General features: G+C 34.2%; 1 protein-coding gene across 2 annotated transcripts in view; it reads right to left on the reverse strand.

Moving 5' to 3' along the window:
- The window catches only part of spock1 (SPARC (osteonectin), cwcv and kazal like domains proteoglycan 1), a 339599-nt gene that overhangs the window by 26379 nt on the left and 298509 nt on the right, over window positions 1–14711 (reverse strand). For both annotated transcript variants that reach the window (XM_062044006.1, XM_062044005.1), the window contains exons 8-9: window positions 9223–9444; window positions 4312–4374 (exon numbers count right to left, since the gene is read on the reverse strand). In XM_062044006.1, coding sequence (XP_061899990.1) covers window positions 4312–4374; window positions 9223–9444 — 285 coding nt within the window. The remainder of the gene's footprint in view (window positions 1–4311; window positions 4375–9222; window positions 9445–14711) is intronic.

Raw genomic sequence — 14711 nt, forward strand, 5'->3', positions numbered from 1 at the left:
AACCATTTCAACTCATTCAGACCATTCAAGTTTTTTTCAAAAGTTTTCCAAAAAATTCCTGCTTTTCCCGAAATTTTTGGGAAATCCCCCCAAAAAATGGGACATTCTTCAAAGTTCCACAACCCCCATATTGTTAATCTGATTCAAACTGTTCCAACTTCAAACTGTTCAGCCTATTCGGGAATCGCGGGCTTTCCCTTGACAAATTCCAAAAATTTCCAGAATTCCAGGTTTTCCGGGACATTTTTCCCAATCAAAATGAATTGGCCATTTTTCAAACTTCCTCCATTTCCACATTTTTCAACCGATTCAAACCATTCCACCTTCAACACATTCCACCATCCTCAAAATTTAAACTACCTTTTTCCCCAAGTTAAAAAAATTTCCAGGATTTTCCAGAATTCCTGGTTTTCCAAAGCCCTATTTCCACCCTTTTTTGCCGGCCACTACTCCTTCCACATTTTTCAATGCGTTTCAACCATTCCACTGTCAAACATTCCTCTTAATCAGGACTGTAAAAATTCCCGGTTTTCCTGAAATTCCAGGAATTCCGCAATACAATTTCTTAATTCAACATGTTACTACTTCAACATATCTCGACCGATTTGAACAATTACAACACCAACCATTTCAAGTCATTCAGACCATTCAAGTTTTTTTCAAAAAATGTTCAAAAAAATTCCTGCTTTTCCCGAAATTTTTGGGAAATCCACCCAAAAAATGGGACATTCTTCAAAGTTCCACAACTCCCACATTGTTCATCTGATTCAAACTGTTCCGACTTCAAACTGTTCAGCCAATTTGGGAATCGCAGGCTTTCCCCTGACAAATTACAAAAATTCCCAGAATTCCAGGTTTTCCGGGACATTTTTCCCAATCAAAATGAATTGGCCATTTTTTAAACTTCCTCCATTTCCACATTTTTCAACCGATTCAAACCATTCCACCTTCAACACATTCCACCATCCTCGAAATTTCAACTTCCTTTTTCCCCAAGTTAAAAAAAATTCCATGATTTTCCAGAATTCCTGGTTTTCCAAAGCCCTATTTCCACCCTTTTTTTCTGGCCACTACTCCTTCCACATTTTTCAACGCATTTCAACCGTTCTACCGTCCACACATTCCTCTTAATCAGGACAAAAAAAAAAGTTTTTTGAACTGGAAAAATTCCCGGTTTTCCCGAAATTCCAGGAATTCCGTAATACCATTTCTCAATTCAACATGTTACTACTTCAACATTTCTTGACTGATTTGAAAAATTCCAACACCAACCGTTTCAACTCATTCAGACCATTACATTTTTTTACCATTTTCAAAAGAAATTCTGCTTTTCCCGAAATTTTGGGGAAATTCCCCCTCTCCCCCAAAAATGGGACATTCTTTAAAGTTCCACAACTCCCACATTTTTCATCTGATTCAAACCGTCCTAACTTCAAACTGTTCAGCCTATTCAGGAATCGCGGGCTTTCCCATGACAAATTCCAAAAACTCCAGGTTTTCCGGGACATTTTTCCCATTCAAAATGAACTGGCCATTTTTCAAACTTCCACCATTTCCACATTTTTCAACCGATTCAAACCATTCCACCTTCAACACATTCCACCATCGTGGAAATTTAAACTACTTTTTCCCCAAGTTAAAAAAATTCCAGGATTTTCCAGAATTCCTGGTTTTCCAAAGCCCTATTTCCACCCTTTTTTCTGGCCACTACTCCTTCCACATTTTTTAAACGCTTTTCAACCATTCCACTGTCAAACATTCCTCTTAATCAGGAAAAAAAACTAAGTTGATTTTTGAACTGGAAAAATTCCCGGTTTTCCTGAAAATTCCAGGAGTTACGTAATACCATTTCTCAATTCAACATGTTACTACTTCAACATTTCTCGACCGATTTGAAAAATTCCAACACCATCCATTTCAACTCATTCAGACCATTCAAGTTTTTTTTACCATTTTCAAAAAAATTCCTGCTTTTCCCGAAATTTATGGGAAACCCCCCCCCCTAAAAAAAATGGGACATTCTTCAAAGTTTCACAACTCCCACATTTTTCATCTGATTCAAACTGTTCAGCCTATTTGGGAATCGCAGGCTTTCCCCTGACAAATTACAAAAATTCCCAGAATTCCAGGTTTTCCGGGACATTTTTCCCAATCAAAATGAATTGGCCATTTTTCAAACTTCCTCCATTTCCACATTTTTCAACCGATTCAAACCATTCCACCTTCAACACATTCCACCATCCTCGAAATTTAAACTACCTTTTCCCCAAGTTAAAAAAAATTCCAGGATTTTCCAGAATTCCTGGTTTTCCAGAGCCCTATTTCCACCCTTTTTTTCTGGCCACTACTCCTTCCACATTTTTCAACGCATTTCAACCGTTCTAACGTCCACACATTCCTCTTAATCAGGACAAAAAAAAAAGTTTTTTGAACTGGAAAAATTCCCGGTTTTCCCGAAATTCCAGGAATTCCGTAATACCATTTCTCAATTCAACATGTTACTACTTCAACGTTTCTCGACTGATTTGAAAAATTCCAACACCAACCGTTTCAACTCATTCAGACCATTCAATTTTTTTTTACCATTTTCAAAAGAAATTCTGCTTTTCCCGAAATTTTGGGGAAATTCCCCCTCTCCCCCAAAAATGGGACATTGTTTAAAGTTCCACAACTCCCACATTTTTCATCTGATTCAAACCGTCCTAACTTCAAACTGTTCAGCCTATTCGGGAATCGCGGGCTTTCCCATGACAAATTCCAAAAATTCCAGGTTTTCCGGGACATTTTTCCCATTCAAAATGAACTGGCCATTTTTCAAACTTCCACCAATTCCATATTTTTCAACCAATTCAAACCATTCCACCTTCAACACATTCCACCATCCTGGAAATGTAAACTACCTTTTTCCCCAAGTTAAAAAAAATTCCAGATTTTCCAGAATTCCTGCTTTTCCAAAGCCCTATTTCCACCCTTTTTTGCTGGCCACTACACCTTCCACATTTTTCAACGCATTTCAACCATTCCACTGTCAAACATTCCTCTTAATCAGGACAAAAAAAACAAAGTTGTTTTTTGAACTGGAAAAAATTCCCGGTTTTCCCGAAATTCCGTAATTCAATTTTTTAATTCAACATGTTACTACTTCAACATTTCTCGACCGATTTGAACAATTCCAACACCAACCATTTCAACTCATTCAGACCATTCAAGTTTTTTTCAAAAATTTTCAAAAAAATTCCTGCTTTTCCCGAAATTTTTGGGAAATTCCCCCCCCCCCCCCCCCCCCACAAAAAAAAATGGGACATTCTTCAAAGTTCCACAACTCCCACATTGTTCATCTGATTCAAACCGTCCTAACTTCAAACTGTTCAGCCTATTCGGGAATCGCGGGCTTTCCCATGACAAATTCCAAAAATTCCAGGTTTTCCGGGACATTTTTCCCATTCAAAATGAACTGGCCATTTTTCAAACTTCCACCATTTCCACATTTTTCAACCGATTCAAACCATTCCACCTTCAACACATTCCACCATCCTGGAAATGTAAACTACCTTTTTCCCCAAGTTAAAAAAAATTCCAGATTTTCCAGAATTCCTGCTTTTCCAAAGCCCTATTTCCACCCTTTTTTGCTGGCCACTACACCTTCCACATTTTTCAACGCATTTCAACCATTCCACTGTCAAACATTCCTCTTAATCAGGACAAAAAAAACAAAGTTGTTTTTTGAACTGGAAAAAATTCCCGGTTTTCCCGAAATTCCGTAATTCAATTTTTTAATTCAACATGTTACTACTTCAACATTTCTCGACCGATTTGAACAATTCCAACACCAACCATTTCAACTCATTCAGACCATTCAAGTTTTTTTCAAAAATTTTCAAAAAAATTCCTGCTTTTCCCTGTTTGGGAATTGTGTGACAGTTCTAAAAAAAATCCAGGATTTCAGTTCAACTTCAGCATTGGAGCTTCCTCCAGGAATTGCCTCATCTAGTTAATAATGAAATCCAGAGGCAAATTCATACATTATTCAGTGTTACAAGCGGCCCTCTGATGCCATGTGGCCCTCAATGAAAACCAGTTTGACATCCCAGCTATAAATGGCGTGATGGCATGTCAAGTAAAAGGTAAATATGAAATATTCTACTTCAATTCAAGATGTTATCTTTAATCACATCAAGGAACTTAACTTTTGTACCATTCGCAGTCAAAAGCTACTCACATCTTCTCGGTTATTTCACACAGATATCTTGGATTGGCAATGTGTAATCATGCTTCATGCAGGAAGGGCTCACAGCTGTCAATCAAACTGACCTATGATGCTCTTCCTCCGACTTGGATTCTGGATCCTGCTCTTCTCCGCTTGGCAAGGCAATCCTACAGGCAGAGCACATCCAACATGGTTGCATTAAAGTCAGAAAGGTCACACAGTCCGCCTGAATTACACTTTACATTACATTACTTTTACTTTTAGTAACTTTTTACCCAGTGTTCTGACGTGTGCGTGCCCTCGCTGCAATGCGTACCGACAACACTAAATAACGAACACATGAACACCTCATTGTTTACATTGTGCATTCCTCTTGAAGGAATCTTTCACTTGAGCATAAATTAGGCAATATTCATGTATTTTGTCATTTAATATTCATGTTTTGCACTACATGTCGATGCAGTTTTTGATTTACTAGTCTATGGTATTCATGTGAAATAGTGGTTTTATGCTGCCGATTGTGATATTGATCATCCATGGGTGAGATCCAGTGTTTCCCACACATTCATTTATTTGTGGCGGCCCGCCACGAAAGAATTACGTCTGCCACAAATAAAAACAAAAAATAAAATACAATTTTTTTTTTTTTTTTTTAAATTTATAATTTTTTTTTTTTTGTCCTGTCTAGCTTCTCAGGCAAATCACATAGTTGATGTAGATGCCCATATAGGCTGTTCACATTTACTTTACAAAAGAGAAGTGTAGGATACTTCTCTTGTTGCCTTATTTGTATTTGACCACTACTGTTTTCTGTTTATTTGTTACTGACTGTGGCAGGACGCCTCTGCCTCTGTTTCACTTTATGTTGCTGGTAAATAATATGGTTGTAGTAGTAGGCTAAAGTTAAATGATTTAGTATGCACTAATTAAAGGGGCAGAGCTTTAAGAGACATTTTAGCTTTTATATTTTTATAAGATATATTTTTTGTAAGAACCACAATTAATAAATATATTTCAGTGAATAACTTATTGTTCAAATCTGTATATAAATATGTACATAAAGTGTTGTAAATATATTGTAAAATGGATGAATGGATGGAGGTTTAAAACAAAACTGTTATTATTAATTAGTAAGTATACATTTTTTGAGCCTTTTTAGAGAAAATCATATCATTGTAGTAAATTATGCAAATTACTCGATGATGTCATGTTGACCACGCCCATAGCCACGCCTCCACCGCCACAGGTATCTTGGCAGTTTATGGGAAACACTGAGATCTAACCGATACCAAGCACATGCATTAACTATACATTCTTTTATTTATCTAACCCAAAATGTTGAAAGAGCCATATTGGACCAAAAAAAAACAAACTAATCCACGAAAAATGAAAAGCCTTATATAAGTCTTGTAATGAAGGCAACTGTGGAGAATGCATATATGTTTAAGAGTTCTTTCTTTATTCATAGCCATGTATAGTGAGTGAATTGAACGGCGCAATCACAAATGACAAAATAAAGTTAAAAAAACATCTATGTCGTGCGCGCAATACAACTGTGCTGCTTTTATTTTGAAATGTGTTATTTATGAGTGTATGTCCGGAGGGGGGGGGGGAACCTGTGAGTGAAGGTGCATAGAGACAAGTGATGAGACGCTAAAAAGAGAAAAGTGGATGAGGAATGGCGTGTTTTCAACAAGACATGGACTGCCAAGTATTTCTTTACATAAATTAAAGGTAAAGCCGTGTGCTGAATTTGTGGTACACAGCTTGCTGTGTTTAAAGAATTTTATTTTAATCGCCACTACACCGAAGCACGAGGGAAAATACCGGAATGTGTCTGATGAAGCGCGCGCAAGGGAGGCTGATGCGTTGATGGTAAAACTGCAAACCCAACAAGGACTTTTTGCCATATTTCACACCCCCAGAGATGCAGCCGTCAGGACAAGTTTCGTCATTTCTCACAAAAGCGCCAGAAAAAGTAAGGCGTTTTCTGACGGAGAGTTTATTAAGGAGTGCTTATTGGACTCTGTTGGGCTGATAATGCCCGGAGACTTTGACTGTTTTTCGCTGGCTTTAATTGGATGAGATCTGCGAGTTACGTGACACCGCCCAGCTGCTCATCTTCTTATGTGGGATAACTGCAGACTTTCAAATCACGGAGTAGCTGGCAGCCATGCCGTCAATTAAAGAGACAACCACAGGTAATGACTACCGTTCAAAAGTTTGGGGTCACCCAAACAATTTTGTGTAATAGCCTTCATTTCTACGAACAAGAATAGACTGTCGAGTTTCAGATGAAAGTTCTCTTTTTCTGGCCATTTGGAGCGTTTAATTGACCCCACAAATGTGATGCTCCAGAAACTCAATCTGCTCAAAGGAAGGTCAGTTTTGTAGCTTCTGTAACGAGCTAAAGTGTTTTCAGATGTGTGAACATGATTGCACAAGGGTTTTCTAATCATCAATTAGCCTTCTGAGCCAATGAGCAAACACATTGTACCATTAGAACACTGGAGTGATAGTTGCTGGAAATGGGCCTCTATACACCTATGTAGATATTGCACCAAAAAGCAGACATTTGCAGCTAGAATAGTCATTTACCACATTAGCAATGTATAGAGTGTATTTCTTTAAAGTTAAGACTAGTTTAAAGTTATCTTCATTCAAAAATAAGGACATTTCAATGTGACCCCAAACTTTTGAACGGTAGTGTAGGTAAATGCGTGTTTGGACATGTTAGGACTGAAATGGGACAGGCTGGCAGGTGTGACAATCCAATCCAATCCACTTGATTTATATAGCACATTTAAACAACAAAATGTTTCCAAAGTGCTGCACAACAATATTAAAAACAATATTCAAATATTATCCTTAGCTCCACCAATGACCGAATAAAAAGAAAAAACAATTACATATAAAACCAATATAAAAAACAATATAAAATAAATATGATTAAAAACAATTTTTAACAACAGATGAAAATTTTTGGATAATGCAGGATAAAGTGACAGAAATTAACCCTGTGCAGAAATGGACATTTTTGCATTGTATTATACATCAGGAAGTGTTGTGTAAAACAGTGTTAAAAATAAAACCATCAAAAGCAATCTGCTTTTGTATAAAGTTAAGTTAGGTTAAATTAAATTATTATTATTATTATTAATTATTATTATTATTATTATCATCATTATTATTTATCTTACGGTATATCAAAAATAATATTGAGCAAAATGTAATTGAAATATTGTCGTGTGGCCCTCCAGCAGTGCTCGGGTTGCTCATGCGGCCCCCGGTGAAAATTAATTGCCCCTCCCTGCTTTAGATAGTAAAAAAAATGCAGTTTATTTGCCACAAAGGAGGTGATGATTAAGAGGTAGCAGTATGGAGACACAAAGTAAGCTGCTAGCCGCCTGCCAGCCGGGGGACCAAAAATAAGTAGACTGTAAGCCGGAGGGGATCGGCTTTTATGATCAGCATAGAAAGGCAATATTCAGCATTGGCCGATCGCGTACTTCAGGGTTTCCCACACATTCATTTATTTGTGGCGGCACGCCACGAAAGAATTACGTCCGCCACAAATAAAAAAAAATAATTACAAAAAAAAAAAAAAAAAAAATTATATATATATATATATATATATATATATATATATATATATATATATATATATATATATATATATATATATATATATATATATATATATATATATATATATATCCTTTCCAGCTTCTCAGGCAAATCATATAGTTGATGTAGATGCCCATATCGGCTGTTCAGATTTACTTTACAAAAGAGAAGTGTAGGATACTTCTCTTGTTGCCTTATTTGTATTTGACTTTATTAAATGTATTTATATTAGAAACACAACATGTGTATATAACAAAGGGTGCAAAGTCTGCAGGCAGTAGGAAACACATGGTTAAGTGTAGGGAGTAAAACTGATGGCAGTCTAAAGTTCAAGATTTTTGGAGCTCTTTGTTCAGTGGATCAGATGTTTGATGAAGCTCTGTGTCTATCTACCACCACTACTGTTTTCTGTTTATTTGTTACTGACTGTGGCAGGACACCTCTGCCTCTGTTTCACTTTATGTTGCTGGTAAATAATATGGTTGTAGTAGTAGGCTCAAGTTAAATTATTTAGTATGCACTAATTAAAGGGGCAGAGCTTTGAGACATTTTAGCTTTTATATTTTATAAGATATATTTTTTGTAAGAACCACAATTAATAAATATATTTCAGTGAATAACTTATTGTTCAAATCTGTATATAAATATGTACATAAAGAGTTGTAATTATATTGTAAAATGGATGGATGGATGGACGTTTAAAACAAAACTGTTATTATTAATTAGTAAGTAAATATTTTTTTAGCCTTTTTAGAGAAAATCAAATCATTGTAGTAAATTATGCAAATTACTCGAGGATGTCATGGTGACCACGCCCATAGCCACGCCCCCACCGCCACAGGTATCTTGGCAGTTTATGGGAAACACTGAAAGCCGTTATCTTCTCCATTCTATAAAAGCTCGTTGTGATTTCCATCCATAGCTTCAAAGTTGGGCTCTCTCCTGTAATATCCATTTCCTGGTAATGCTCTTTTTACAAGCCACTAGTAAGAAATATAATATAATACAATATATATTTTTCAAAATGGATTTTTGATTTTTTTTAAATTGATTTGGAATTTTTACATGTAAGAATAGCGAATCCTTTTAAAAATCTTGTTTGACGCCACTACTGTTTATTAATATTAACAACAGTGTACGACACGACATTATATTTGCAAAAGTGGGGAAATTGCTTTGCTCCTTGTGCATCGCTTCATACCCGGAAAAAGGTATTTGTCAAGTATTTTGGCTGCGTGTACAATAACGCTCCCGGGAGTGCGTCACGAGGGTCGGAACCCAAATGCAGAGTGAGCGTTTTGCTACTTCAGTTGTATCTTATAATTGTTATTAGAGTGTTCCACGGCTCTGTGATGAGTTCAATGACAAAATGAATTCCAAAATGTTACCCTCAGGCTTCTGGAAGCAGTAGCACCACTCGTTGTTCGACAGCTTGCCGTCCTTGAAGGAGTCGCAGGAGTTGAAGAGGGGCTTCATGCACAGCTCGTACTTGTCCATGTAGATGGCGCTCAGCTCCGACTCGTCCAGCAGGAGGTCAAAGTTCATGTCCAGTTTGTTGAACATCCAGCCCAGAGAGTCTTTGCAGATGGGCAGGATGCTCGTGTCAAAGTCTGGCAAAGTCAGATCACAGACGGGTGAACATTGGAGAGTGTGTATGAGCACTGCGTGAATGGTTTATATTTGACACGCTAGTGTGTGTGTGTGTGTGTGTGTGTGTGTGTGTGTGTGTTGACGCTGCAAAGAACAGAGCGGGGTCGCTGTCAACATCACTAGCATCTCTCATGAGGATCAAAAAGCTGTTGTAGAGAAATGGGCCGGGACACACACACACACACACACACACACACACACACACACACACACACACACACACACACACACACACACACACACACACACACACACACACACACACACTTGTATTTGTTACCTTCTTGAGACCTCCGAAAAATGCCTCCCTCTTTAGGACCACCCTTTCTAGATATATAAAGATTCGTATTTACAACATTAATAATATATACATACTATGCCAATATAAAAAAGCTTGTGAAAAATGAGTTGGAATTTCACAAGAAAAAGGTCACAATTTCACAAGAAAAACTTAGAATTTTGTCAGTATTATAAAAATGTGTATTTACAACATTAATAATATATACATACTATGCCAATATAAAAAAGCTTGTGAAAAATGAGTTGGAATTTCACAAGAAAAAATCACAATTTCACAAGAAAACTTAGAATTTCGTCAGTATTATAAAAATGTGTATTTACAACATTAATAATATATACATACTATGCCAATATAAAAAAGCTTGTGAAAAATGAGTTGGAATTTCACAAGAAAAAAGTCACAATTTCACAAGAAAAACTTAGAATTTCGTCAGTATTATTAAAATGTGTATTTACAACATTAATAATATATACATACTATGCCAATATAAAAAAGCTTGTGAAAAATGAGTTGGAATTTCACAAGAAAACTTAGAATTTCGTCAGTATTATAAAAATGTGTATTTACAACATTAATAATATATACATACTATGCCAATATAAAAAAGCTTGTGAAAAATGAGTTGGAATTTCACAAGAAAAAAGTCACAATTTCACAATAAAAACTTACAATTTCGTCAATATTATAAAAATGTGTATTTACAACATTAATAATATATACATATTATGCCAATATAAAAAAGCTTGTGAAAAATGAGTTGGAATTTCACAAGAAAACTTAGAATTTCGTCAGTATTATAAAAATGTGTATTTACAACACTAATAATATATACATACTATGCCAATATAAAAAAGCTTGTAAAAAATGAGTTGGAATTTCACAAGAAAAAGGTCAAAATTTCACAAGAAAAACTTAGAATTTCGTCAGTATTATAAAAATGTGTATTTACAACATTAATAATATATACATACTATGCCAATATAAAAAAGCTTGTGAAAAATGAGTTGGAGTTTCACAAGAAAAAGGTCACAATTTCACAAGAAAAACTTAGAATTTCGTCAGTATTATAAAAATGTGTATTTACGATATTAATAATATATACATACTATGCCAATATAAAAAAAGCTTGTGAAAAATGAGTTGGAATTTCACAAGAAAAAGGTCACAATTTCACAAGAAAAACTTAGAATTTCATCAGTATTATAAAAATGTGTATTTACAACATTACTAATACATACATACTATGCCAATATAAAAAAGCTTGTGAAAAATGAGTTGGAATTTCACAAGAAAAAGGTCACAATTTCACAAGAAAAAATTTGAATTTCGTCAGTATTATAAAAATGTGTATTTACAACATTAATAATATATACATACTATGCCAATATAAAAAAGCTTGTGAAAAATGAGTTGGAATTTCACAAGAAAAAAGTCACAATTTCACAAGAAAACTTAGAATTTCGTCAGTATTATAAAAATGTTTGTCATTTTACTCAACGCAAGTCAACATTTGTGCAATATTATGATAAAAGTTAAAATTTTACTCAATAACAGTCGCAATTTTACAAGAAAAGCTTACAATTTTGGCAATTTTATGAAAGGAGTCGTAATTCTACTCGACAAAAGTCACACTTTTATAAGAAATCTTGAAAATGTCGGCAGTATTATAAAATAATCCGAATTTTACCGGCAAAATTACGACAAAAGTCATCGTTTTATTAAAAAAAAAACGTCGCTATTTTGCAAGAACGACAAATAAAATTGTCAATATTGTAAAAAAAGTCAGAATTTTATATGACAACTGTCCCCATTCTGCAGTAAAAAGTAATAATTTTGCATAAAAAAAGTAAAAATTTCACGAGAAAATATTGCAATATTACAGAAACAGAAAGAATATGAGAAATTGTTCCAGATTTTATCAGAAAAAAGTCAACACATTCCTTCTTGACTTCAAGTTATTACAATATGTCTCTATATACATATACATATATACATACATATATATATGTTTTTAATTATTTGGGCCAAAGGGGGCGCATTTCAATGTCTTACACACACTTGTTATTTCATATGTTGACCAGAGGGGGAGCACTTTTAAAACCGACTCACAGTCAATGACTTTTGTCATTGGTCCCTCCTTTTTGGGACCACCCTCATGTTGATAGTAGTCACCAGCAGGGGGTGCAAATGAGACATTCTCTATTAGATGCAATGTTATTGGGACCATGATTTATGTCATCACTTGTTCACACCTCCTCATATGGAAGATACTTTTCCTTCTTCATGTCTCAAGAAGGGTAGATATACAAGAACACACACACACACACACACACACACACACACACACACACACACACACACACACACACACACACACACACACACACACACACACACACACACACACACACACACTTGTATTTGTTACCTTCTTGAGACCTCCAAAAAATGCCTCCCTCTTTAGGACCACCCTTTCTAGATATACAAAGATTCGTATTTACAACATTAATAATAAATACATACTATGCCAATATAAAAAAGCTTGTGAAAAATGAGTTGGAATTTCACAAGAAAAAGGTCAAAATTTCACAAGAAAAACTTTGAATTTCGTCAGTATTATAAAAATGTGTATTTACAACATTAATAATATATACATACTATGCCAATAAAAAAAAGCTTGTGAAAAATGAGTTGGAATTTCACAAGAAAAAGGTCACAATTTCACAAGAAAAACTTAGAATTTCATCAGTATTATAAAAATGTGTATTTACAACATTACTAATACATACATACTATGCCAATATAAAAAAGCTTGTGAAAAATGAGTTGGAATTTCACAAGAAAAAGGTCACAATTTCACAAGAAAAAATTTGAATTTCGTCAGTATTATAAAAATGTGTATTTACAACATTAATAATATATACATACTATGCCAATATAAAAAAGCTTGTGAAAAATGAGTTGGAATTTCACAAGAAAAAAGTCACAATTTCACAAGAAAACTTAGAATTTCGTCAGTATTATAAAAATGTTTGTCATTTTACTCAACGCAAGTCAACATTTGTGCAATATTATGATAAAAGTTAAAATTTTACTCAATAACAGTCGCAATTTTACAAGAAAAGCTTACAATTTTGGCAATTTTATGAAAGGAGTCGTAATTCTACTCGACAAAAGTCACACTTTTATAAGAAATCTTGAAAATGTCGGCAGTATTATAAAATAATCCGAATTTTACCGGCAAAATTACGACAAAAGTCATCGTTTTATTAAAAAAAAAAACGTCGCTATTTTGCAAGAACGACAAATAAAATTGTCAATATTGTAAAAAAAGTCAGAATTTTATATGACAACTGTCCCCATTCTGCAGTAAAAAGTAATAATTTTGCATAAAAAAAGTAAAAATTTCACGAGAAAATATTGCAATATTACAGAAACAGAAAGAATATGAGAAATTGTTCCAGATTTTATCAGAAAAAAGTCAACACATTCCTTCTTGACTTCAAGTTATTACAATATGTCTCTATATACATATACATATATACATACATATATATATGTTTTTAATTATTTGGGCCAAAGGGGGCGCATTTCAATGTCTTACACACACTTGTTATTTCATATGTTGACCAGAGGGGGAGCACTTTTAAAACCGACTCACAGTCAATGACTTTTGTCATTGGTCCCTCCTTTTTGGGACCACCCTCATGTTGATAGTAGTCACCAGCAGGGGGTGCAAATGAGACATTCTCTATTAGATGCAATGTTATTGGGACCATGATTTATGTCATCACTTGTTCACACCTCCTCATATGGAAGATACTTTTCCTTCTTCATGTCTCAAGAAGGGTAGATATACAAGAACACACACACACACACACACACACACACACACACACACACACACACACACACACACACACACACACACACACACACACACACACACACACACACACACACACACACACACACACACTTGTATTTGTTACCTTCTTGAGACCTCCAAAAAATGCCTCCCTCTTTAGGACCACCCTTTCTAGATATACAAAGATTCGTATTTACAACATTAATAATAAATACATACTATGCCAATATAAAAAAGCTTGTGAAAAATGAGTTGGAATTTCACAAGAAAAAGGTCAAAATTTCACAAGAAAAACTTTGAATTTCGTCAGTATTATAAAAATGTGTATTTACAACATTAATAATATATACATACTATGCCAATAAAAAAAAGCTTGTGAAAAATGAGTTGGAATTTCACAAGAAAAAGGTCACAATTTCACAAGAAAAACTTAGAATTTTGTCAGTATTATAAAAATGTGTATTTACAACATTAATAATATATACATACTATGCCAATATAAAAAAGCTTGTGAAAAATGAGTTGGAATTTCACAAGAAAAAGGTCACAATTTCACAAGAAAAACTTAGAATTTCGTCAGTATTATAAAAATGTGTATTTACAACATTAATAATATATACATACTATGCCAATATAAGAAAGCTTGTGAAAAATGAGTTGGAATTTCAGAAGAAAACTTAGAATTTCGTCAGTATTATAAAAATGTGTATTTACAACATTAATAATATATACATACTATGCTAATATAAAAAAGCTTGTGAAAAATGAGTTGGAATTTCACAAGAAAAAGGTCACAATTTCACAAGAAAACTTAGAATTTCGTCAGTATTATAAAAATGTGTATTTACAACATTAATAATATATACATACTATGCCAATATAAAAAAGCTTGTGAAAAATGAGTTGGAGTTTCACAAGAAAAAGGTCACAATTTCACAAGAAAAACTTAGAATTTCATCAGTATTATAAAAATGTTTGTCATTTTACTCAACGCAAGTCAACATTTTACAAGAAAAACTGAACATTTGTGCAATATTATGATAAAAGTTACAATTTCA

Source organism: Entelurus aequoreus, linkage group LG04 (assembly GCF_033978785.1).
Source record: "Entelurus aequoreus isolate RoL-2023_Sb linkage group LG04, RoL_Eaeq_v1.1, whole genome shotgun sequence".
Classification (NCBI taxonomy): domain Eukaryota; kingdom Metazoa; phylum Chordata; class Actinopteri; order Syngnathiformes; family Syngnathidae; genus Entelurus; species Entelurus aequoreus.